The sequence below is a fragment of the Sorex fumeus genome, unplaced genomic scaffold (assembly GCF_029834395.1).
Source record: "Sorex fumeus unplaced genomic scaffold, SorFum_2.1 ptg000003l, whole genome shotgun sequence".
Classification (NCBI taxonomy): domain Eukaryota; kingdom Metazoa; phylum Chordata; class Mammalia; order Eulipotyphla; family Soricidae; genus Sorex; species Sorex fumeus.
In genome coordinates, this window is record NW_026606060.1 from 24,682,315 (window position 1) to 24,705,621 (window position 23,307).

At 37.8% G+C, this 23,307-nt stretch overlaps 1 protein-coding gene across 1 annotated transcript in view; it reads left to right on the top strand.

Annotated features, from left to right (window-relative positions):
- The window catches only part of NAV3 (neuron navigator 3), a 648,555-nt gene that overhangs the window by 422,294 nt on the left and 202,954 nt on the right, over positions 1–23,307 (top strand). Inside the window, exons 7-8 of the mRNA XM_056114248.1 lie at positions 655–797; positions 14,726–15,749. Of these exons, the coding sequence (XP_055970223.1) occupies positions 655–797; positions 14,726–15,749 (1,167 nt within the window). The remainder of the gene's footprint in view (positions 1–654; positions 798–14,725; positions 15,750–23,307) is intronic.

The window sequence follows — 23,307 nt, forward strand, 5'->3', positions numbered from 1 at the left end:
CATACACAAAGTAACTAAAGCCACTCTCATTATAGGCATACTTCAAATTATTATTCTAGTAATATATATAACATCACTTTGTTCATTCCTGTGTTCTATTAGTTACCAAAGGTAATATTTTAATAAGCATTTTCTGTTTGTAATTTGTTCAGTAACCTTATCCTTATTTTTAGTGTAGTTTAACTTAGGATACAGCTAAGATGTAAACAAATGTTCCATCAAAAGAGCATTAAAAGAGCAATTAATAACAATTGCATATAACTGATTATTACCCCCAGAATATAAAGTTAACTCACTATTTTCCTTGCTTCTCAAGTACTGATAACAATACATTTAAGCATTAATCATTGCGGATATGGTAAAAATGTGCTGTTAATTCAAGATAACTATTTCTAATTGCTTATTAGAAAAACAATATGCATTACAGTATACGTTGGGAGCATGCATATTGAAAAAAAGTGAGGAAAGGCATTTCTAAAACTCCTCTAAGCTTGTATTTAGCTATTTGTCATATGAACTTTGTCATATTCTGCAAAATAGATTTTAGAACATCATGTACTATAATTTTCCTTTTAACTCTTCCCTGCTCAAGTCTCTTGCTCCTATCTTTCCATACTGTACAATAATGATGTAATTTTTCTTGTACTATTTCAGGCTTCCAGGTCCCTCTAGGGTGCCAGCTGCCAGTAGCAGCAGCAGCAAGGCACAAGGAGCTTCCAACTTAAATAGGCGAAGTCAGAGTTTTAACAGCATTGACAAAACAAAGCCTCCAAATTATACAAATGGCAATGAGAAAGGTAAGTGTTTGACTGTTACATCACTAGGCACACATCTAATGTGGGAGTCTCATGCTGAATCTCCTATTTAATGAGAATTAGAGCTTTGGGAGTAGAAATGTTATCAGTGGAGATTCGGGTCTTTCCTAACTTCTCCACTTCTCCCTCCTGAATTCCAACTTTTTTTTTTGGAAGTCTCTTATCCGAAGAAGAACATTTAAGGGGAATAAAACTCATTTATTTGTAATGGTTAATTTTATACTTGTGATTAAGATATATTCTAAAATAAAACTTCTCCCTTAGATATAGAAATGTTTTCCTTTCGCCTGCTCATATTTCATGAACATTCACCTGTGTTAAACAATTTTTTTAAAAAAAATTCTAATAGTCTTAGTTAGCCTAAGTACATAAGTGTTTGGATAATTAAAACTAATGCATCAAAAATTGTTATAGAATTATGTGAGGTATTAAATCTTTGAAAGGAATAGAACACAAAAATATTATGTCCTGAGTTTTTCCCAAAGAGACGCATTCTCATGTTTGTTTTATTTTTGTACAACAGTACATAATAAAAATATATAACCCCCAAATCAACAAAAAGAAAGTAGAAGTCTTTGTTAAAGGTAGATTCTATAGTAGGTAAATGACACAGGAAGTGTGTCATTTAAATAGCACAAAGCTATTTAAACTCGGAAGTGTCATGTAAATAGCAGCTGGATTGATGTGAATCACTGGAGCATGGTTACAGGTAGGAGGGTGCTAGTTTATGTTTAAAGTAGGAGGAAATCAAGAATTTACATTGCTGTAAGCAGTTAAACATCCTCAGGGTGTTTAACTCCATATGGATTAAGGCATACAATTTAAAAATGAATGAACGATAATTTAGCTAGTGGGTAGTATAGGCATATTGTCTTTGATGACACAACCAGATTCAAACTTTCGTTCAGATTAGACTATTTCAAATTGTTTCACAGAGTTGAAATTATAGATAAATTTCTTTCCTAGACACTCACATAATGCAGTAGTAATTTGCATTGGAAATTCTTGCAAAATTTTCTTTATACATGGACACAAATTTGGATAGACTCTTACTAAGACCTGAATGCAAGATGACTTGATGCCTGCCAAATTTGTGCTCTTTCATTAAGTTATATAAGAAAAAAATTATGTATCTGGAAGTTAGAAAGAAAATTGTCTTTAAAATATAGGATAAAGAGGCCAGAGATATGGTATAGAGGTTAAAGGATTGCCTTGCATGTAGCTTATCCTGGCCCACTCCTAAGCACTATAAGGTCCCCAAGTACCACTAGGAGTGACCCTCAAGCACAGAGCCAGGAATAGTCTCTGCACACCAACTATGAAAGAACAACAGCAAAAAATAAAAATATTAAAATGAAGGCTGGAGCAATAGTATAGCAGCTAAGGCACTTGTTTTGCATGTGGCCAACCGGAGTTTTGATATCCAGCACCCCCTATAGTTCCCTGAGCACAGAGCCGGGAGTAAGCTCTGAACACCAGTGGGTGTGGCCCCAAGTTCATAAACAAATATTTAAGAAAAATACAGTTTCAGCTTTGATTTAAGATCTTAGATAATATTACTAAAAATTTCTCATTTTTCTGGGGTAGAAATTGACTACTCCTCAGAAAAACTCACTCCCTTATTTTTGTGACTTTTTTTTTTCCCTAGAAAGTATCATACAAGTTCCATAAATGCTACAAAGTTCTGAGCTCACTTTGACATAGACATGTAATGAATGAACTGTTTATATGTCACGTTTGCTGCATAATATTTCTGCAAAAATTATCACTACTGATAAAATAATAATAAGTGATAACAATAATTGTCAAGAAGTACAGAAACATTTTTAGACGACCTAACATTTTGATCTCCTAATGTATCTGAATATTTTTTTGTGGTTGGTTTGGCTTTGGTGCCACATCTGGAAGCTTTCAGGACTAACTTCTGTCTCTCTGCTCAGGGAAGACTCCTGTCAGTGTTAGGGAACCATATGCAGTACTAAGGATCAAATCTGGCTTGGACTCCTGCTAGGAAGTACTTTAGCACCTGTAATGTACCTCTGACCTCTGGATTTGATTTTTCATGTCACAGGAAATAAATTCATGTCTAATATCTAAACATTAAAAAGGAAAAATAATAGGCAGGGTCAAGAGTTTCTCATTTTCTATAGTTACTCAGTCTCTCCTACTGTTGGAAGTAGTGCAGGATTTAAAAGTAGCAATATGCTGCAGATTTAAAAGAAAAAGCCTCTTCCTCATTGAAAAAAAAATAATCCTAGTCAAAATGATAATTTGTAATTTGCTGGAACTATCAGATCTACTGAATTTCCTTACTTAAATTTCTTTGACACTAGATGGATTTATTAACCACAACACAAGCTATCACTGAATCACCCATGCTTTTTAAGAACTAAGTCTCTAGTTATTTTTTTTAAACTACCAGTTACACATATATAACAAAGAAACAATAAACCATGCACTTACTTCTATAAAATAAAATAAGTAAAAGTAGCAATATTTGCAATAGCCACAAGATGGAGACAGATGACACACAGTATCAGTTTTTTTTCACCATTGCAGATTTCTTTGAGGTCTTGATGTTCAGCAAGACTTAAGGTGTTTGGCAAATTAGCTTCTACTTTTAATTCCAACTAATAAAATATGCCCAATAATTCAAAGTATGTTTATAATTAAATATTAAATGACTGATATATTCAAATATGCATACCAAACGTGATCATTAAATGCAATACAGTATATTCTATTAACACGGGGTTACAACTTAATGTCAGTACATCCAATCAATATTAGTATGTTAATCTTGTGTCTTGCTATTTTATATTTCTAAAAATCTGACAGCCTATTAAAAAGTTAAGAGATCAACCTATTGGCAGATAGAATCATACATATTTAGATTATGCTGCAACTAGAAATTTCCATTTCAAAAAGGCTGTCAGGCCTATCAAAAAGGAGTTACCAATGAAATACATATAAGTAATATATGCAAATATATATTATATTATATATAGTCTAATCTGAACAAAAAAAGTATCTATCTGGTTGTATCATCCTTGCTTAAGATAACCAAGTCAGGAGAATATTTATAAGAATGTCCAGTGTTAAAGAGTTAGAGTGACAAAATTTAGAGTACTAACTTGAGTTTTCTACTTTGCAAAAAAAAAAATAATAATAAATTAAGAATTTGAAAAAAAAAACTTAAAGTTTTACTTTAAAGATCATCAATCAAATTATAATAATTATTATTATTTTGGTTGGTGGGCCACACTTAGCAGTGCTTACTCCTCGCCCTTTACTCCGAGGTCTCTCCTGGTTGGGCTTGGGGGACCAATTAGGGTACTGGGGATGGAAGACAGAGTTTGCTTATGCAGTGTAAGTATCCAACTGTACTATCTTTTCTGGCCTCCATTAATTAAAAAATTTTAATGTGCTCTCTCAATATTTCTTTATGGAAATACAATTTCAACTAACTTTAGTTTTAGGTGATGTTAGTTACTAGTCAATTGAATAATCTCTAAAATGTCTAATAGATAATAAAGGCTTCTTGGAATGTAAACAGTTTTACATCTCTATTTAAAACATACTTTTGAAAGCACAGTAGAATTTCAAATCTATGGAGTTATAAGAGTAATTTATTTGAACATTATGTGATTTTTCCAAAGAAATCAGTGGAGAGTTACAAAACTACACTTCAAAATACTCATCCAGTATCATTTTTATAATAATGCAATTCACAATAATTTATATGAGCGTGTAAATTAAGATTTGCTCGAGCGGGCCCAGTAACGTCTCCATTGGAGACTTTGTTGTTACTGTGTCTGGCATATCGAATACTCTCGGTAGCTTGCCGGGCTCTCCGAGAGGGGCGGAGGAATCGAACTCGGGTCGGCCATGTTGGCCGCTTGTAAGGCGAACGCCCTACCGCTGTGCTATCGCTCCAGCCAGATGGATTGCCTTAGATCATCACTTGCAGAGGTCAAACTAAAGATGCCAGAGTAGAAATCACTTCTATCCTGCCATTCTGTTGAAGTGGAATGTGGAAAAAAAAATTCTTCCAACAAATGATAAAATTAAAGTGGCATTGTTTGCATAGTTATACTCTTTTGAGAGTCTCAATTTCTTCTCTTGACAATTTAGAAACTGACTGTGAATATTATATGTTGTGAAACCAGCACTTCCCCATTTGCCCTATAAAGCCTGTGGGAGGAGAGTCCTCTATACAGCTGTGTATTTAACAAAATCCAAATACATGGTCACTGGAGAGGAGCAATATTGTGAAAATTATGGGGAGCTGTACTTTCTACACATTAAGCAATTTATTTTAAGACTTTTTATCTTGGTTTATATAATGGGCGACATAAATATTTGCTAAAGGTTCAATAGTGTAGTAGTACTGGTAATATAAATGTCCCGAGTAAATTTGGAATTTAATTTATAAATCACCATTTGTAAACACCATGGCTCATCAGAGTTCATTAGCAAAGTTGTTGTTATATGTTGCTAAGATACAGGTCACAACACCAGACGACACTGCCATATTTTCATTGTCTCTACAAGGTGGTGATTGCATTGCACTTGTATATCTACTGAAAAAGGGGGAGCCTTTCTGTTTCAAGATTCTAATAAAGTACCTTCTGGGTATAAAGTATTTGTTTTCATTTTCACTCAGTATAGAGTTAGTGGAAATGATGCCAATATATTGTGGCATTTCCATAAAGCATTTTGAAACTATAAGGTTTATGTGAGTTGCATTAATCATGACATTTTGACAAAGGTCATATGTCTAGTTTTAAGAACTTAAATTGTTTTTAAAGTCCTGTGAAATTACTATAAAACCAATTAACAGACATGATTCATTTTATTTTTTGAGGCAATGGAAATATATCTTATTTTTGGTGTTGCCTCATTAGTGATATGATTATGTATTTAACCATGATGTTTTTTACTCTATTTTTAAAATAGACCAGCCTCAGATAGACAATTGGCAATTTCAGGTTAGTCTTAGGGATGCTCATGACATAACATAATTTTGTTCTTAGCAGGAGATATGGTTAAATAGACGTGTCTATATTCTGTTTTCTTATATGCAAATGCTTACCTGTGGAGGTACACACACACACTATTTGCATGCACATCTGTCATAGACTCTTGAATCTGGCCCTTGGATAGACATTTCCTGAACTTTTACAATACTCCACAAAGTGGCACTCTAAGACTGCAAGTGGTGTAAACCTGTGCAGAAGTGTCTCTAGTATTGCTATAATACCATTCCACATTTCTGTGGATTCCTCATCAAACTGATAGCTCAGGCATATCACATGCAGCCCTGCATGGAAGACATGATGGTGGGGTTAACAATGGAAAGAATTAATTAGAATTTGAATGCTAATTATTTAAAAATTATATTTAAATGTTGGCACGGCAGAGCCTGGCAAGCTACCCATGACGTATTTGATATGCCAAACACAGTAACAACAAGTCTCACGATGGAGACGTAACTGGGCCCGCTCGAGCAAATCGATGAACAATGGGAGGACCGTGACCGTGACTGTGATTTAAATGTTGAAAGGTGTCTTGGGTATGTCATTATAATAGAGTTTAAGGTAAATCACTTATCGATCTAATTCCCAGGGCTGTTACAGTTACTTATGTTCTTTCTCCCTTCCACAATGATGTGATGGTGTCTTATATTGACCAGCAAGTACGTGCATAACTAAATAGCACTGTAGCACTGTCCTCCCATTGTTCATCGATTTGCTCCAGCAAGCACCAGTAATGTCTCACAATAAATTGTGAGACTTGTTGTTACTGTTTTTGGCATATCAAATATGTCATGGGTAGCTTTCCAGGCTTTGCCATGCCGGCAAGATACTCTCGGTAGCTTGCTGGGCTCTCCGAAAGGGGCGGAGGAATCAAACTTGGGTCGGATGCGGGCAAGGCAAAAGCCATACTTGCTGTGCTATCACTCCAGCCCATACATAAAATATAAAACCTGTTATACAGTTAATTCCTTACAAATAGTGGAAGTCTTATCAACATTGCTGTCAGTGTGTATTTCTGAGTCGAAATCTGGGTTACTTCCATCTAATCCGCATATTATTCAGTGCAGAAGAAGTGATACACATGTAGAGTGTCCTGATTCCTTTCTTACACCAAGAGTAGCACTGGCCACATGGAGGTTAGTTATAAAGCTAGCTGAAGTTCCTCAGAGAAATGTGCTTAGTACATTAAATGCATAATACAGCAAGTAGAACATTTATCTTTTATATAGTCAACCATAATTTGATCCCAGGTACCACATAGAGTCCCCTGAGCACTGCAGGAGTGATTTGTGAGTACAGAGCTAGGAGCAAGAAAGCCCTAAACACAACTGGGTAAGCTCAAAACATGACCTCATATCCCCACAAAAAAACCCTATAAACAATAAATGATAAAAACAAATCTGTTTATCTAGACTTCCCATATTTACCTCCAGGCATTAATTTTAGAACCAGATAGAAACAGATCATTTTAAGTAGATTGGCATTTATCCCAGATCATCAATGTTAACTTCTGAAAGATGTGATAACTGAAAATTAGGTTCATGAATTTAGTTTTGAAAGCATCAACTAAAGTACCTTTTTAGATAAACTCAAGTGTCTGGTGCAAGTGGGATTCTCAGGGAGATAGTATATTTTTTTTTCTTTTTTTTTCCCTTTATTTTATTTTATTTTTTTTAAAGTTGTAGATTTACAATTTTTTGTGCTTTGGTTTCAATTATACAATGATCAGATACCCATCCCTCCACCAGTGCCCATTTTCCACCACCATGGATAATATCCCTCCCACCCCCATCCCCCCATCCCCCCTGTCTCTGTGGCAGGGCAATCCCCTGTAGATAGTATATTTTTACTGAGTAGAGAATATCCGATTTGATGATTCTTCCCATTTAGAATTTGTTCACTGAGCAAAAAAGGAGAACCAGGTCTCAAGGAATTACTTAATTAGCTTGACTCTTGTGAAAAGCATGTATCTTTCTGGACAGCCATCTGAGCAGAATTTCTGGGTCTCAGCCAACATGGAAAGAAGAATCATAAGTGTCCAATTTAGAAATCAGATCAATCTGAGTTCTAATTTTTATTTTTATTTTCGAAGTTTTACTGTAATTTGAAACCAGTTACTTTATATCAGTTTTCTCATTTCTAACAAGAAAAGTCATCAGTAATTACAGATTAGTATGCCTTTTAAAAAGATGCTATATGTGAGGAGTTTCAAATGTGACAGTGTTTTTCAAAAATACTTGGAGAAACTAAGCATTTTAGCAACTAAAATTATTGATTGTAGTGGAACTAACAGTGGTGATGTGGAAGTAGAAGGGGTAGGAAAAGAGAGGCAATGGAAAAAATTTTTTCTCTGGAGGCCAGAGCAGGAAGCAGGACTGAAAAAGAAACAAACCCTTGGAAATGGCAAGTTACAAATGGCAGTGCAAGAAAATCTTTAAAATATGTATGTTAGTACTTTCTTTTTTCATCATCCAGCTACCAATCCATAAGTAGAGTCTGAATCATCAATATGAAATATATTAGTGATAATACACTACTCAATACTGAGTGTATGAGGGACAGACTAAATTTCTGATGGCAGTCATTCTGAAGGAAAGCTATTGTTGCTGCCATTTTAGTTGCTATTGAGCAACTTTTATTGTGAGGCATCCAAAGGGACTCATTTCAATGCCTTGCTGAAGTACAGTAGCCTGTGTGTGTCATGTTAAATGAAACTTGAAGCACCTCTTTGGTGTAGTTCAAGACTGGGGTCAGAAGTTAGAGTTTAAAGAAGTATCTCCTGGGTGTCCTGTCAAGTTTGGAGAAGTGACTTTGGGGTCCACACTCTTTGGAGAATGATTTTACAGCTGCTGCTGTGACTCTTACTGTGTATTGGATATTGATGTCATGATTTGGAGTTTTTCCTTTTATGTTTTTGAATGTAGTGACATTGAAATTCTGCTTCTGCAATTTAACTGCTATCAGAGTGCACATAGCAAATGTTAACACACCTAAAACAACAACCTGAATGGTTCTCTTCTCTCATCCCCAACAAAGCCCACAGACATACAGGGCTAGGGGTTTCCCGATTTCATAACCAAGTTAAGAAGGTATAGAAGAAAAAATTTTAAATTTATTTTTATGGAATTGTCATGAATTCCAAAATTACAAAGTTATTAGTAATTGAGTTTCAGGTATACAATGTTCAATGCCAATCCCTTCACAAGTGTCCACTACCTTCCACCAATCACCCCAGTTTCCCTTCTTCCCTACAGCTTGCCTTTGTGGCAGGCACAGTTCCCCTCCACAGTTGTCCTACTTATCCCCCAGCCCCTACCCCAGTTACAGGCTTCTTAGTAAAGACCAGTTTTCCTGCTCTTCATTTCTATTGCCATTGGGTATTTGATATCACCCTACAATGTTTCTTTATACCCCACATATGAAAGAGATCATTTTGAGTTTATTTCTTTCCCTCTGACTGATTTCAATCAACATGATAATCTCCAGATCCATTCAGTAATAGCAAATTGCATGCTTTTATCTATTCTTATGGCAGAGTAGTATTCCATTGTGTGTATGTACCATAGTCTTTTTATTTATTATTTTTATTGGACATTTTGTGTTTTTTTTTTCAAATTTTGACTGTTGGAAATAATGCTCAATGATCATTGGAGTGCAGGTGTCTTTTTGGCATTGTGCTTTTGGACCCTGGGGGGTATATACCCAGGAGTGGAATTGCTGGGTCTAATGGAAGCTCTATTCCTAGGTTTTTGAGGAATGTCCATATCGTTTCCCCAAAGAGGTAGAACAGTTGACATTCCCACCATCAGTGAAAGAGTGTTCCATTCTTTCCTGTATCCACACAAACAATGATTGTCATTGTTCTTTTTGATGAGTGCCAGTCTCTGGTATGAGGTAATAATCACATTGTCGTTTTGATTTGCATTTCCCTGATGATTAGTGATATAAAGCATTATTAATATGTCTTTTGATTATTTGTATTTCTTCTTTGAGGAAGTTTCTTTTTTTCTCCATATTATTTGATAGGGTTGGGAATTTTATTTTTCTTATAGACTTTTGCCAATGCTTCATATATGTTGGACATTAACTCTTTATTGAATGAATGATGGGCATATGTTTTTCCCAGTCTGTGGGGTGTCTTTGTATTCTGATCATCCTTTCCTTTGAGGTGCAGAAGCTTCTTAATCTAACGTAGTCCCCTTTGTTAATGTTTGCTTCTACTTATTTGGTCAGTGGCATTTCATCCATAAAAAGATGCCTCTAGCTTCAATATTATGGAAGATTCTACCTGTATTTTCCTCTGTGTACCTTGTGTATTCAAATCTGATATCAAGGCCTTTAAGCCAGCTTGGTTTGATTTTTGCGCATTAGAAAGAGGGTGTCTGAGGGTTTTTTGTTTTGTTTTGTTTTTGCATGTTGCTGACCAGTTTTCACAATACCCACTTGTTGAAGAGGCTTTCCTTGCTCCCTCCATTTCACATATTGTGTTCCTTTATGGAAGAATAATTGGCCATATGCCTGAAGGTCTGTCACTGGATTTTCTATTCTATTCCATTAATCTGGGAATCTGTCCTTATACCAGTACCATGCTATTTAATTAATTAATTTTAGTTTAAGTTGGGAAAAGTGATGTCTCCCATCTTCTTTTCTTGAATGGTTATTTTGGTTATTTTATAGGAATTATTTTTCTATATGAATTTTAGGAGTGCTTGATCATTTCTTTATCCAATGACATAGGTATCCTTCTAGGACTTGCTTAGAATTTGTATAATGCTTTAGAGAGTGTTGTTATTTTGAAGATGTTAATTCCCCATTCCATGAGCAGGGTATGTATTTCCATTTTCTTGCATCTTCTTTTATTTATTTCTGTAGTGTTTTGTCATTTTCTTTGTATACATATTTCACCTCTTTAGTTAAGTCAATTCCAATGTGTTTAATTTTCTGAGGTACAATGGTGAATGAGACTGTTTTATTTTTCAATATATCTATTTCATTATTTGCATATAGGAAAGCCATGGCCCGTTTCATGTTGGTTTTGTAGCTTGCCACTTTACTATACAAATCTTTTGTATATAGAAATCTTGTATTGAGTCTTCAGGGTTTTCTAGATATAGTATCGTGTCATCTTCAAACAGTGATAGCTTAACTTAGAAGAGATACATTTTTTTATGGGCTGAAGCGATAGCACAGTGGTAGGGCGTTCGCCTTACAAGCGGCCAACATGGCCAACCCGAGTTCGATTCCTCCGCCCCTCTCGGAGAGCCCGGCAAGCTACCGAGAGTATTCGATATGCCAGACACAGTAACAACAAAGTCTCCAATGGAGACGTTACTGGGCCCGCTCGAGCAAATCGACGATCAACGGGAGGGCCTTTACCTTTACCTTACCTTTACATTTTTTTATGTGACTAAGATATTGCAATAAAGAAAACTAGAACAGAGTTTTAGTTTACTTATCCTTAATCACAAATCTTCAAATATCCATATGAATTCAGAGCTGATATAAGTTCTGAATGTTCAGAGTTGAGCATATTCATGCTCCTTCACGATGGAACATTTCAGAAATAAACCAAAGTTGGGTATTCTCCTTAGAAACAGTTATTTGAAGTTGATCATGCCCAGCAGCTGCCATGATTTTCTGACTGTACTCAGCCTTTGCTACTCAAACCGTGGACTGCAGCATCCACACCTCTGGAAGGTGCTTATATAAAGGCTGAATCTCAAAGTACATTCCGGATCAGCTGAATTGAAATGTGATGTGCTTTCAGTGGAATCCCCAGGTGACTGTGCATTAAAGCTTGAGAATCATTATGCTAAGCATTTGTTATGTCAGACACCCTGAGACAATCATAGAGTTCAGGAACTAGAGTAAGACAGTACAGATCAATTCCTTGTACCCCTCCCCCCAATCAGATGTGCACAGTTGATTTACTTAGACTCTGAAATGCTGTTTTCTGCAAATGAGTGTCTGATATAGGGCTCCTTCCACATGATTAGTTTATGTATAAAATAATATGAGATAATGAAGTTGCAGAGCTTTTAATAAATGTTAGCTATGTTAAGTTTATAATCGTTCCTCATACTATTTTAATTAATAAAGATATCACAGATAACTTGAGAACAGTATAAGGAAGTGAAGATGAACTTGACATGATGTCTTATGCTTATCTTACAAATATGTATAGCTTGTTAGGGGCACTGTATGACTGAAACCTTATCATCAACAGTTTTGTAAGAAACTATCTCAAAGTGATTAAAAAAAGAAGTTAAAGAAAATAAAAGATTTTAAAAAATACTTAAACTTTTTTAGGCTTTTATTTTGGGGGGTACCATGTTTGTCTCCTGGTATTTTAAATACAATTAAATAAATAATTTAAAATTATTTTTAAAAATTTAAATATTGTAGATAAAAATAATAAGTTTTGACACAATTTCATTAAAGGTTCTGTAAGCAATCCTCATATATTTAATACCGACATATTTTTGTTGACTCATCTTTCATAGTCTTATTCTTATACAACTCTCTGTGCATCTCTTATCTCCACTACCATTTTTCTTTCTACATTCTACTCACTTGACACTTAATGTATATTATTTAGCTTTTATGAGTCTCTTTCCCTTTCTTTCAGTAAATGAGGTGTCTTGAAGTATCTTGCATAAAATAGTAACTTAAAATATTAATAGATCTTTTGCCTAGATTTGACATTCATAGATTATAGGAAGTAGATAACTCTAATTGTTATTGCTAGAAATGTTACAAGAAAGGATTTTATGCCCCATAAAATTCCATTGATTACATACTATTGATTAATATTAGGCTGGAGCTATAGCACAGAAGGTAGGGCATTTGCCTTGCAGGCGGCCAACATGGCCGACCCGAGTTTGATTCCTCCGCCCCTTGCAGAGAGCCCAGCAAGCTACCGAGAGTATCTCACCCACACGACAAAGCCTGGCAAGCTCCCATGACATATTTGTTATGCCAAGCACAGTAACAATTGTCACAATGGAGATGTTACTGGGCCTGCTCGAGCAAATCGATGAAGAACGGAAAGACAGTGACAGTGATTAATATTACTTATCGTGTTTTTTGGTATCCTCAAAGAAAATACTAAAAAGTAAAAACATTGTGGTTTTCCATTGTTGGATATTAATTATACCTAAAAAGTCCATTCATTAGTATTAGGAAAATATCTTTTATAAAATAATTTTATGTATTTCATAAAAATGATGCAATTATTAATATTTCTGAGTGATTCTACCCTGACAAAGATACCAAACAATCATTTATCACTTTACCTCTTCAATAAAGAAATGAATATGAAGAGGGAGGCATTCAGGTCAGTGCAATGTAGGATAAATTATTAAACCAGATTTACATAATTTCCTATGTCTTACTTTTGTGCTTTACAATTTTTAACTTGAAACTCAGTTTTTTCCTTAAACCACAACATATTATTAACAAGCCATTTTAATTTTATCTTCTGTGCTTGAAAATGAAACTTGTTGAAGTCAGAGAGATAATGCAGCTGGCAGGACACTTGCCATGCAGGCAGGCTGCTGACCTATGCTCATTTCCTGGCACAGAATGTAGTTCCCCAACTACCACCAGGAGTATTATCTGAGCACAGAGTCAAGGGTAAGCCCTGAACACCTCCTGGTGTAGCCCAAAACACAGTAGACAAACAATAAGTAATAAGAAGAAAACAGACTTGCAATCAAGTATTAGTGCTGGAAGAGTTAGATAAAAATTCCTAGCATGAAGTTTCTGTACTCAGACAGCAAGCAAATACTTCGGCATTGTAAAGTACTTCTATGACAAAGGCTTTATTTTCCTAACACTCTCCCAAAGAAGCTTAATCTTCTAATAGTTTACTCTCTACTAGAATTTGCATTTGTTCAGCTCACAGCAGGAGGCTGTAGGTAACAGACTATCTGCCTTGCAAGTGTGAAACTTGAGTTAGATCACTGACAGGGATGCCAGACTCAGCAACAGTGTGTTGTCTGATGAGCATTGTGCCAGGAGTGGATCTCCCAGCAAGCACGTGTGTGTGCACCACAGTGCCGCCTAGTGAGTATTACAAAATTAAAGTGCATGCACATAACTAAATCTGCTCAATCCCCAGAGATGGGGTGGGGGAAATGTGCTAGCATCACAGATAGCTTATGTAACCCCTGCTCCTGGAATATCAAGAAGAATGCAAGGGGAGGCAGGGGGAGGCATCACTGATCAGTTCAATTCTATTTCATGTGAACTTTGGGTTTTTTTTTATTTTTTCTTTGCTTCAGTTTTTAATTTGTAAAATCGAGATTATAATATTAATATTTTCAGAGGTATTCTAAGTTTTTATATGTTATCTATTATATAAGATGGATCTCATGTTGTAGTAGAAAACTATATATAACCTATGTAATCATAAGATTGTCTGACCATATAGGTATAAATTTAATGCATCTTTTACAAAGTAGATAGGACAAAGAACTAAATCATGATTCACAAGCATATTTAATCATATATCATTTGGCTCAGTTCTCTGTAGGTTCAGAACAATTTCTCAATATTCATTCTACAACATACTTGACAGGACAGCGTGGAATATAAATTTGCTGATCTGAATTACAATATTAGCTGGAAAAATACAGATAATTGCTTAGGGGAGGGATACTATTTTATTAATCCTGTAATATCAATGATTTAGCATATTTCATTTGCATAAGAATCATTTTAGAAGAAAAAAAGGGGAAAAAAAGCCAAGCAAATTTATTTTCCCCTAATAGAGCAGAGATTCTTGTAGGTGACTACATTTAGAAGTATTCAGTGATGTGCTGTGCATGATTAAAACTAGCCAGTTTTTTTTTTTTAAATCATATTCAGATTCCTCCAAAGGACCTCAGTCATCTCCAGGCGTAAATGGGAACATGCAGCCCCCCGGTCCGACGACGCAGCCTCCTGCCTCCGCCATCCCTTCTCCAAGTTCCAGCAAGCCCTGGCGCAGCAAGTCCATGAACGTCAAGCACAGTGCCACCTCCACCATGCTCACGGTGAAGCAACCCAGCCCAGTCACGTCCCCGACCCCATCCGCAGACAGACTGAAGCCCCCGGTCTCAGAAGGCGTCAAAGCGGCCCCCTCAGGTCAGAAATCCATGCTTGAAAAATTCAAGCTGGTCAACGCGCGGACTGCTCTGCGCGCGCCGCAGTGTCCCAGCTCAGGCCCCGGTGACAGCGGGAGAGACGAGGACGCCTTTTCCGAGTGTGGCGAAATGGAAGGTTTGAACAGTGGTCTCAATAGCGGTGGCTCGACGAATAGCAGCCCCAAAGTGTCACCTAAACTAGCCCCTCCAAAAGCTGGAAGCAAAAACCTCAGCAATAAAAAGTCTTTGCTACAGCCAAAGGAAAAAGAGGACAAGAACAGGGACAAAAATAAAGTTTGCACTGAGAAACCAGTCAAGGACGAGAAAGAGCAGGTGATTGACATAGCTCCAAAAAAGACATCTAAGATCGCAAGCTTGATCCCCAAGGGCAGCAAGGCGGCCGCGGCCAAGAAGGAAAGTTTAATCCCATCTTCCAGTGGGATTCCAAAACCAGGCTCCAAGGTGCCAACAGCCAAGCAGACGGTTTCACCAGGCAGCTCTACAAGCAAAGAATCAGAAAAATTCAGGACTACCAAGGGAAGCCCTTCCCAGTCCTTACCTAAACCCTTAACCTCCGAGAAAGCAAGCACAAACAATTGCCCCGCTCCTTTGGACGGAAGGGAAGGCAGTCAAGCTCCAGCTGGCTCCTACACCGGACCTGCAGTACAAGGCAGTGGACAAAGCGCAGGGAATGGTGCTGTCCAGCTCCCCCAACAACAGCAACACAGCCACCCGAATACAGCCACAGTCGCCCCATTCATTTACAGGTAAGATGATCTCTGTGCTCCGCATGTGAATATCTACAGTTTGGAAAATCTACCTACCTGGTTTTCTGAAGACTTGTTTTCTTTTCTTTTTTTTTTTGTTTGTTTTTTGGGGTCACACCCAGCGATGCTCAAGGCTTACTACTGGCTCTGCACTCAGGAGTCACTCCTGGCGCTGCTCAGGGGACTGTATGGATGCTAGGAATCAAACTTGGGTTGGCTGAGTGCAAGGCAAATGCCCTACCCGCTGTGCTATCTCTCCAGCCCCTGAAGTCTTGTTTTCTAAGCATTGTAGCTGCATTGTGAAGATACAGGACTAGAATGTAATTTTTCCAAAAGCAAACAATTACTTCTATCTCCCATTGCTGTTTGGGAACAGAGAATTTCAAAGGTACTTAGTTACTATTGAAATCAGAGTAGAACACAGATGCTGCTATTTTCTTCAGTAGTCTTTTATTCACACTACTGCTGCTATTGCTACTATGTAAATATGCCTGTCACTGACAGCCATGACTTTATTCTCAGCTTTATTCAGTAGGGAAGAATAGCTGTCCTTTTGACAGGTCTGTAATGCAGCAGTGGGAAACATGAGTTCTGAAGAGGAAGGAGATTCCAGTCTAATTAAGAGTAAAAATGGGTTAAGGATTCTAACAAATAGGCAAAGGTGATGGAAACTGAGAACTGATCTCAGTAGGAAGCATACCACAGGGGTGGGGGGGAGCGTGGAGACTGGGGGGTAGAAGGGACAATGATGCAGGAAAGTGGGCGCTGATGGAAAGTGTGGTGCTGGAATGATTTATGCATGAAACCCTATCATGAAGGGTATTGTAAACCTGGTGCCTAAAATAAAATGTAAAAGAATAAAGGACAGTAAAGGTGATAGACTTTTAAAGGCATATTAAGTCTATGGGTTTTTAAAAAATATATAGTTATGATGATGAATTTTCCTTCCACAAAAACCCTAGCTGCTTAATTTTCAGGATAGTATACATTCAGCAAAACAGACTTGCTGCATTTCAGCATTTGGAACACCTCGTTTAAGTTTGCTGTTCTCATTTAGAAGCAATAATCGATTTAAAGTCCTCTTGTGTTCAGCTAAAGAGCTGATTCTTTGTATTTGAGTCAGATGGGATTCTATGGCTTTTTCTAACATTCAAACTCCAAGGCAGAATTTAAAATGTCAAAACTCACAGTATACATTTGAAAAATATTGAAAAATCATAAAGTTTTAGATATGCCACAGCGTATTTCTAGATCTCAAAATACAGTCTGTAGAACATCAGTCCTTTCAAATCATACATTTCACAGGAAAGTGAAAATCTAAGCAGAAAAGCTGTTATCTGTCAGTTAGCTGACTTTTTTTTTCTATTAATAGCAATAGATTCTTGGTTTATTTACCAAGAAACATTCAATGGACACAAAATTAGTAGTATCAATTTGCAAATGTGACTTGTATCTGTTAAAAGGAAGCATCAGCACAAGTTATGTGACCTTGACAAATTCTCTGACCTGTCCAATTTTTGGTCACCCTCTTTACAATGGAGATAATAAAGAGAGCCAATTTAACTAACAAGCTAAGACTAGAGACTCTGGAGTCAGCTTGCTTTGCAATTGTTCCTGGTATTGAGACTATAGTCCAAAATACATTGTTTTCTGTTGGAATTTCAAGTTGTCCCTCTGCCACCGAGTACAAAAGTTACTCTTGTGACCTTAAGTAATGTATTAAAAAATTCAGATGCTTGACTATGCCACAGAGGGCTGGACAAGGTCTGGTTCCAGGGCACTGCCAAGACTGACTCTGAGTACTGGACTAGGCCCCTAGCACCTCTGGATCTGGCCCAAAATACATAAAAAAGAACTTTATTTTCATGCTCTTCTCTTCTAACCTCAGCCATCTGTGATATTTAAGGGTTATCAGCGGTAGGGTGTTTGTCTTGCACGCAGCCAGCCTGGCCAAGCGGGGTTCGATTCCTCTGCCCCTCTTGGAGAGCCTGGCAAGCTGCCGGGACATATTCAATATGCCAAAACACAGTAACAAAAAGTCTCAAAAATGGAGATGTTACTGGGCCCACTCGAGCAAATCTATGAACAATGGGAGGACAGTGTACAGTGGAACTCCTCAAAATCTTAGGTCTTATTTCTCCCTCCTTGAGAAAATACAAATTTAACTAATAAAGAAAAACTATGATTTCCCAAAACTTTAAAGTTAAAAGGTCTTAAAAATCAGCAACAAAGGGCCTGAATGATAAGACAGCAGGTAGAGCATTTGCCTGCAAGTTATCAACCCAGGTTCAAGGTTCAATCTCTGGTACCTAATAAGATTCCCAGAGCATTGCCAGGAGTCACCCCTGAGCACAGAGCCAGAAGTAGGCTCTGAGAACCTTCAGGTTGCCTCCCGCCACCCCCCCCCCCCCCACAGCCAAAAAACAACAAAACCCCAGCAAAACAAATAAATCAGCAATATATTCTGTATTCAAAAATTATGGTGGAGGGAAGCAGACACCAAGCTGTAATATTCCATGTGTGAAATTTTGCTAATAACTCTTTATAAGTTATGGTGCCCAGTATAAAATAACATTAAAAATTATTTTAAATTCTCTGAAGCTCAGTTTCCCAATCTGTAACATGGAGATGGTAATAATAATTTTTTTTTATGTAGGAGTACTGCTATTTATTCAGTCACTGATTAGGCTGATTGTGTATGAACTCCACCTTACATTTTTCCCCATTGTTTACAATTTTATTTATTGAATCACGGTGAGAGCAGCCACAAAGCCCTCGGGGCAAGTCTCGGCCATACAAAGAAACACCTGCACCTGCACCAGTGCCCATTATCCACCACCAAAATCCCCAGCACCTCCCCCTCCCACACCCTCCCCCCATCTGTGGGGCAGATGATTTCCAAATTACTCCCTCTACACTTTGATCATATTCAACATTTTGACAGCACACCCACCATTGTTATTTGGGATTTTGCCCCAATACTCAGTTATGCCGCAAAGGCAGCAGTAGACAATTTGTTTTCTATTGCTGGTTATGAATAATATATGATGTCGCGTGGCTGCAGTAGTGGCTGTGCAATTTTGAAATTCTGAAATTTTAACAATTAAATCCGGAGGGATTTCTTGCCAAAACCTGCTGAGTTCCGAGATTTGTTTCTGAGTCTCTAGGATGATGGCCATCAAGCAGCCTGATCAGGAGACAGAGAGTCCGTTCATGGACAGTGACTCGGGGTCTTGTTGGGACAAGGAGAAAAGGGCAAGCTCTACCCCCATCCCATGAGGTCCCACACGTCTCGTCACTGCAGGCCCAAACTTGACTGTCCAATGGCCTCTGGCGGACGGCGGCCACTGAGCCACCAAGGGGGGGCAGGCGGAGGGACAGCACCCTTTCCCCCTTGGGGTGGCCCAACAACAGTAACCTACTGCAGGGGCTAGACTCATTTCTGCCAAAAACCGTTGGGTTTCAAGATTTGTTTCTGAGTCTCTGGGATTATGGCTGATAAGTAGCTTTATCAGGAGCCAGAGAGGCTGTTCATGGGCGACGACTCGAGATCTCATTGGGCTGGCTCCACCCCCATCCTGTAAGGCCCCGTGTGTCTCCTCACTGCGGGCCGAAACCTGACTGTCCAGTGGCCTCTGGAGGATGACGGCCACCGGGCCACCCAGGGAAACAGGCCAAGGCATGAAACTCATTCCCACCTGGGGTAGCCGAGCGCCGGTAGCCCACTGCAGGAACCAGACGCATCCGTGCCAAAAGCCGCCAGGCCCCGAGTCCCACCACCAATTGACCTGCTGGCAGCACCATGCCCCCAAAAACTTTCTTTATAAGGTTATTTTTAAGATAAAATGGTTCAGTAATTGTAAAGGACTTAGCCTGGTACTTACCACATACTAAAATATATGGACTTCTTCCCAGTTTTCAGTTGCTAATCACAAACATACTTGGTCAGAATATCACCACTTCAGGTTGCTTAGAACTGCATCATATAAAGTTTGTAAAAGAGAAACATATAAATGGCTTATAAGTAAAGAGAAAGGAGGAGATGCTCAAACCCAGGCTCTACTGTTTCTGAGCTATGAGGCAATAGAAGAATCCCAGGTAACCAAGACAGTTTAGGCAGAGCATTGTAGCACTTTAGCACTGTCCTCCCGTTGTTCATCGATTTGCTCGAGTGGGCCTAGTAATGTCTCTATTGTGAGACTTGTTGTTACTGTATTTGGCATATCAAATACATCATGGGTAGCTTGACAGCCTTTGCCGTGCGAGCGAGATACTCTTGGTAGCTTGCCGGGTTCTCCGAGAGGGGTGGAGGAATCCAACCCGGGTCGCAAACGCTCTACCTACTATGCTATGACTACTATCCTGTTCAGACAGACACAACAAGGCCTGCAAAGAGAAAAAGACCCTCTTATCACAGTCTTGGGGAGCCTTTTATTGTGTGTACTCTGTACTTCTTAGACTGGAAACTCCTGTCATCTCTGATTTAGTTAGTCCTGGGAGGAGGCAAGCAAATGATAGGTACCAAATGTTGGAGAGAAGGTAAATTATATATAAAATATTCTAAATCAAGCATAAAAAGATAATAAATTTATAGAATAAAACCTATAATATGTTCTGAGTCAATTCTATAAAGATTTTATATATATATATATGTTTAAATTTATCCCTGGAAATAAATGAGTCCAGTTTTAGGAATTTGGATGCTTAGGAAGACTACTTTACTAGGCCGATTGATAAGGCAGGGATCCCTAGGCCAGGTCAGGGAACTGGGCAGGGGGTAAATTGAAGCAATGGTGGGGTTTCTGAGTCTCTTGGGCAGAGCTGCTTATTTTAGCAAAGAGAGTCTCAGCCTGCCAATCCTTTGAAATAGGGAATTATGCTGAGGAGGGTTTGCTAGACCACATCTATAAATGTCAGCAGTTCTATTATCATCAGTAATGCAAAGTAATTGAAAATAAACAATGTCATCTAATAAAATTTCATATTATGGACTATGAATAAAGCAATAATTAAGGGAATTTGATTCAAAATAATTTCTTAGATAATGATGTAAGTCTTTTCCAGGTAGGAACTATCAATATATGTTTTTCAAATGGTCAGTAAGAGATATTGGAATCATGACCTTTGGATGATGTGATCTCCCTGGTGTCCTAGCTGACTCCTCCCTCATTTAAGGAATCCTCCTGCACTGTCCCTACAGACATCTTAACTTCTGCAGTTGCTAAAAAATTGTAACAGTTTAGTTTTTTATTATGCAGTTATCCTTTGTTGAGAGCTTTCATAGTTCACGTCTCTATGTAAGATTTATGGTGCTTTCTTATTAAAGCTTTATCTTAAACTCCTGAGATAGTGTTAATACCTATTGTACAGAGATGAAGCAGCAAGGATTTCAAATAGAAACAGCTATTTATATCAAATACCCACCAGGTAAAGGTGTTTATCTCTGAGCCAAATTTTCCCTCAACAATCCTTTCCTTTTTACAGCAGCTGTTGCTTATAGAAAAGTATTGTTTTTAAAAACATTCTGAATGGGAAAATGCCAGTAGTTTTGCAAAGTTCTCAGTAAATACACGCCAACTCCTTAGTTGTTTTTAAGAAGGGTAAACTGAAAATGTATATGTGGACCCAGAGCTGGGTGCTTCCCTTGCATGTGGCTGGCCCAGATTTGGTTCCCTGCATCCCATATGGTTCTTCAAGCACAGCTGGGAGTCATCCCTGAGTATAGAGCTAGGAATGAACCCTGAGCACCACCAGATGTGGCCCCCAAACAAAAGAGTAAGCAAAAATATATTTAGGAGTCTGGGTATGTATAAACATAATATATTTAATAAGGATAATTAGCTATCCTCTGTATATTGGCAAGAGTGATGACTGGTTGATGATTTCTTCTCTATATTCTCAGCCTACTCTTAGGACATACTAGGTCATAAATGATACCTCTTAGAGTCTAATATGTACTTCATGATATTCTGTCTTCTAAATTGAATGTTCAGAGTCCTATAAATAAATGTTCTGAACAGTAATTAATATTAATCCCACTTCCTGTAAATGCAAGAATGCAATTCTTTTAAAACTCATTTATTACCATAATGAAAAAGTAGCTTTGAATTCTTACATCTTTATCCATTATTGAGTGTGTCAACTAAAATAAAAGGTGAAAGTTTTAAGAAAAAATTTAATGTAAAAAGTCTCCAATAAAATTAGACATGTTTTACATATTTTGAAGAAATAAGCTGCTTTTTAAATTGTTCAAGTGACTCTGAGAGTTATTTAAGACATTGTAGAATGACCAGTTTCCATGATTTAGTTAGAAGAAATTGCCAAATAATATTTCACCATTAACTCAGCCAATACTGTATAATAAGATACAAACATACATTCATTTAGTTTTTATCAGATAATTTTAAGCAGTAAGTTTAAAAGTTAATATGCTGATTATGGAAGTAAATACATTGCATAGAAAAAATATAGATGTTTTCTAAGTCTTACATGAAGAATTAGTAAATGAATCACAGAGGAAATTAGAAGTACTTAGTCAGAATTAACAGGTAAAGTAGAAATATTTTGATATTAAACAAATTTGTCATATGATTTTATAAAAAATACATGGTGGGAAACAGTGCAGTCTTCTGCCCCTGCGCCTGGCTGTTTCTTGCCAGGGCCCCTTGGAGGGGAGTGGGTTGAGCTTTCCTCCCCGCCCCGACCAGGGCTCCGGCAGCTGAAGACCTCCAGGACCAGCCACCACCATGCTGAGACCACTCTCCGCACACATGAAGGTACTGGCAGAGGGACAAATCCATGCGGGTTCCGGGGCCGAGATCTCCAAGCCTACTCGGATTGGAGTCGAGCATCCTCCACCCAGATCCTCCAAATTCCAGTAGGCGGGGGTCACACCCACCACCTGGCCCCATGGCGCCGTGTAATCCCATCAACGGCCAAGACTCAGAGACTATAAAATTTAGCTCCCGGAACCGCGCGGCCGCATTTGCAGCCGCGCGACATCTTATCAGAACATCTTTTTATAACATCTTATTATCTCATTTCTACTTTGGACAAACTTGCAGGCTATCGAATGTAGCCTGCCCACAGGGTAGAGTCTGGCAAACTCCCCGTGGTGTACCAAATATGCCAAATACCAGTAACAATGATGGGTCTCATTCTCCTAAAGAGCCTTGAATATAATCTCAGGGCTAGGATGAAAGAGACGTTACTGGGGCCTGCTCGAGGCAACCGACGAATAACAGGATGATGAAATGAAATGAAATGAAATGAAATGAAATGAAATGAAATGATGGGGAAAACAAAAATTATGAAATGCTCCTCAAATTAGAACTGCTGTAGAGATAAGAGTTTAGGATGCATGACTATTTGAATGGAAGAACACAAAATAATCTTCGGATAGCATCCATGATTTGTACTCTTTCAATTACTCTCTTTCCACATATATAATTTCCAACTAGTTTCATTGGCTTCTCTTCTAAAACTGGACCTTTTCATTCCTTCTCTTCTGGTCCAAGGCATATTACCACTTGGTTTCCAGCAAGTCTTCCAACTCCTA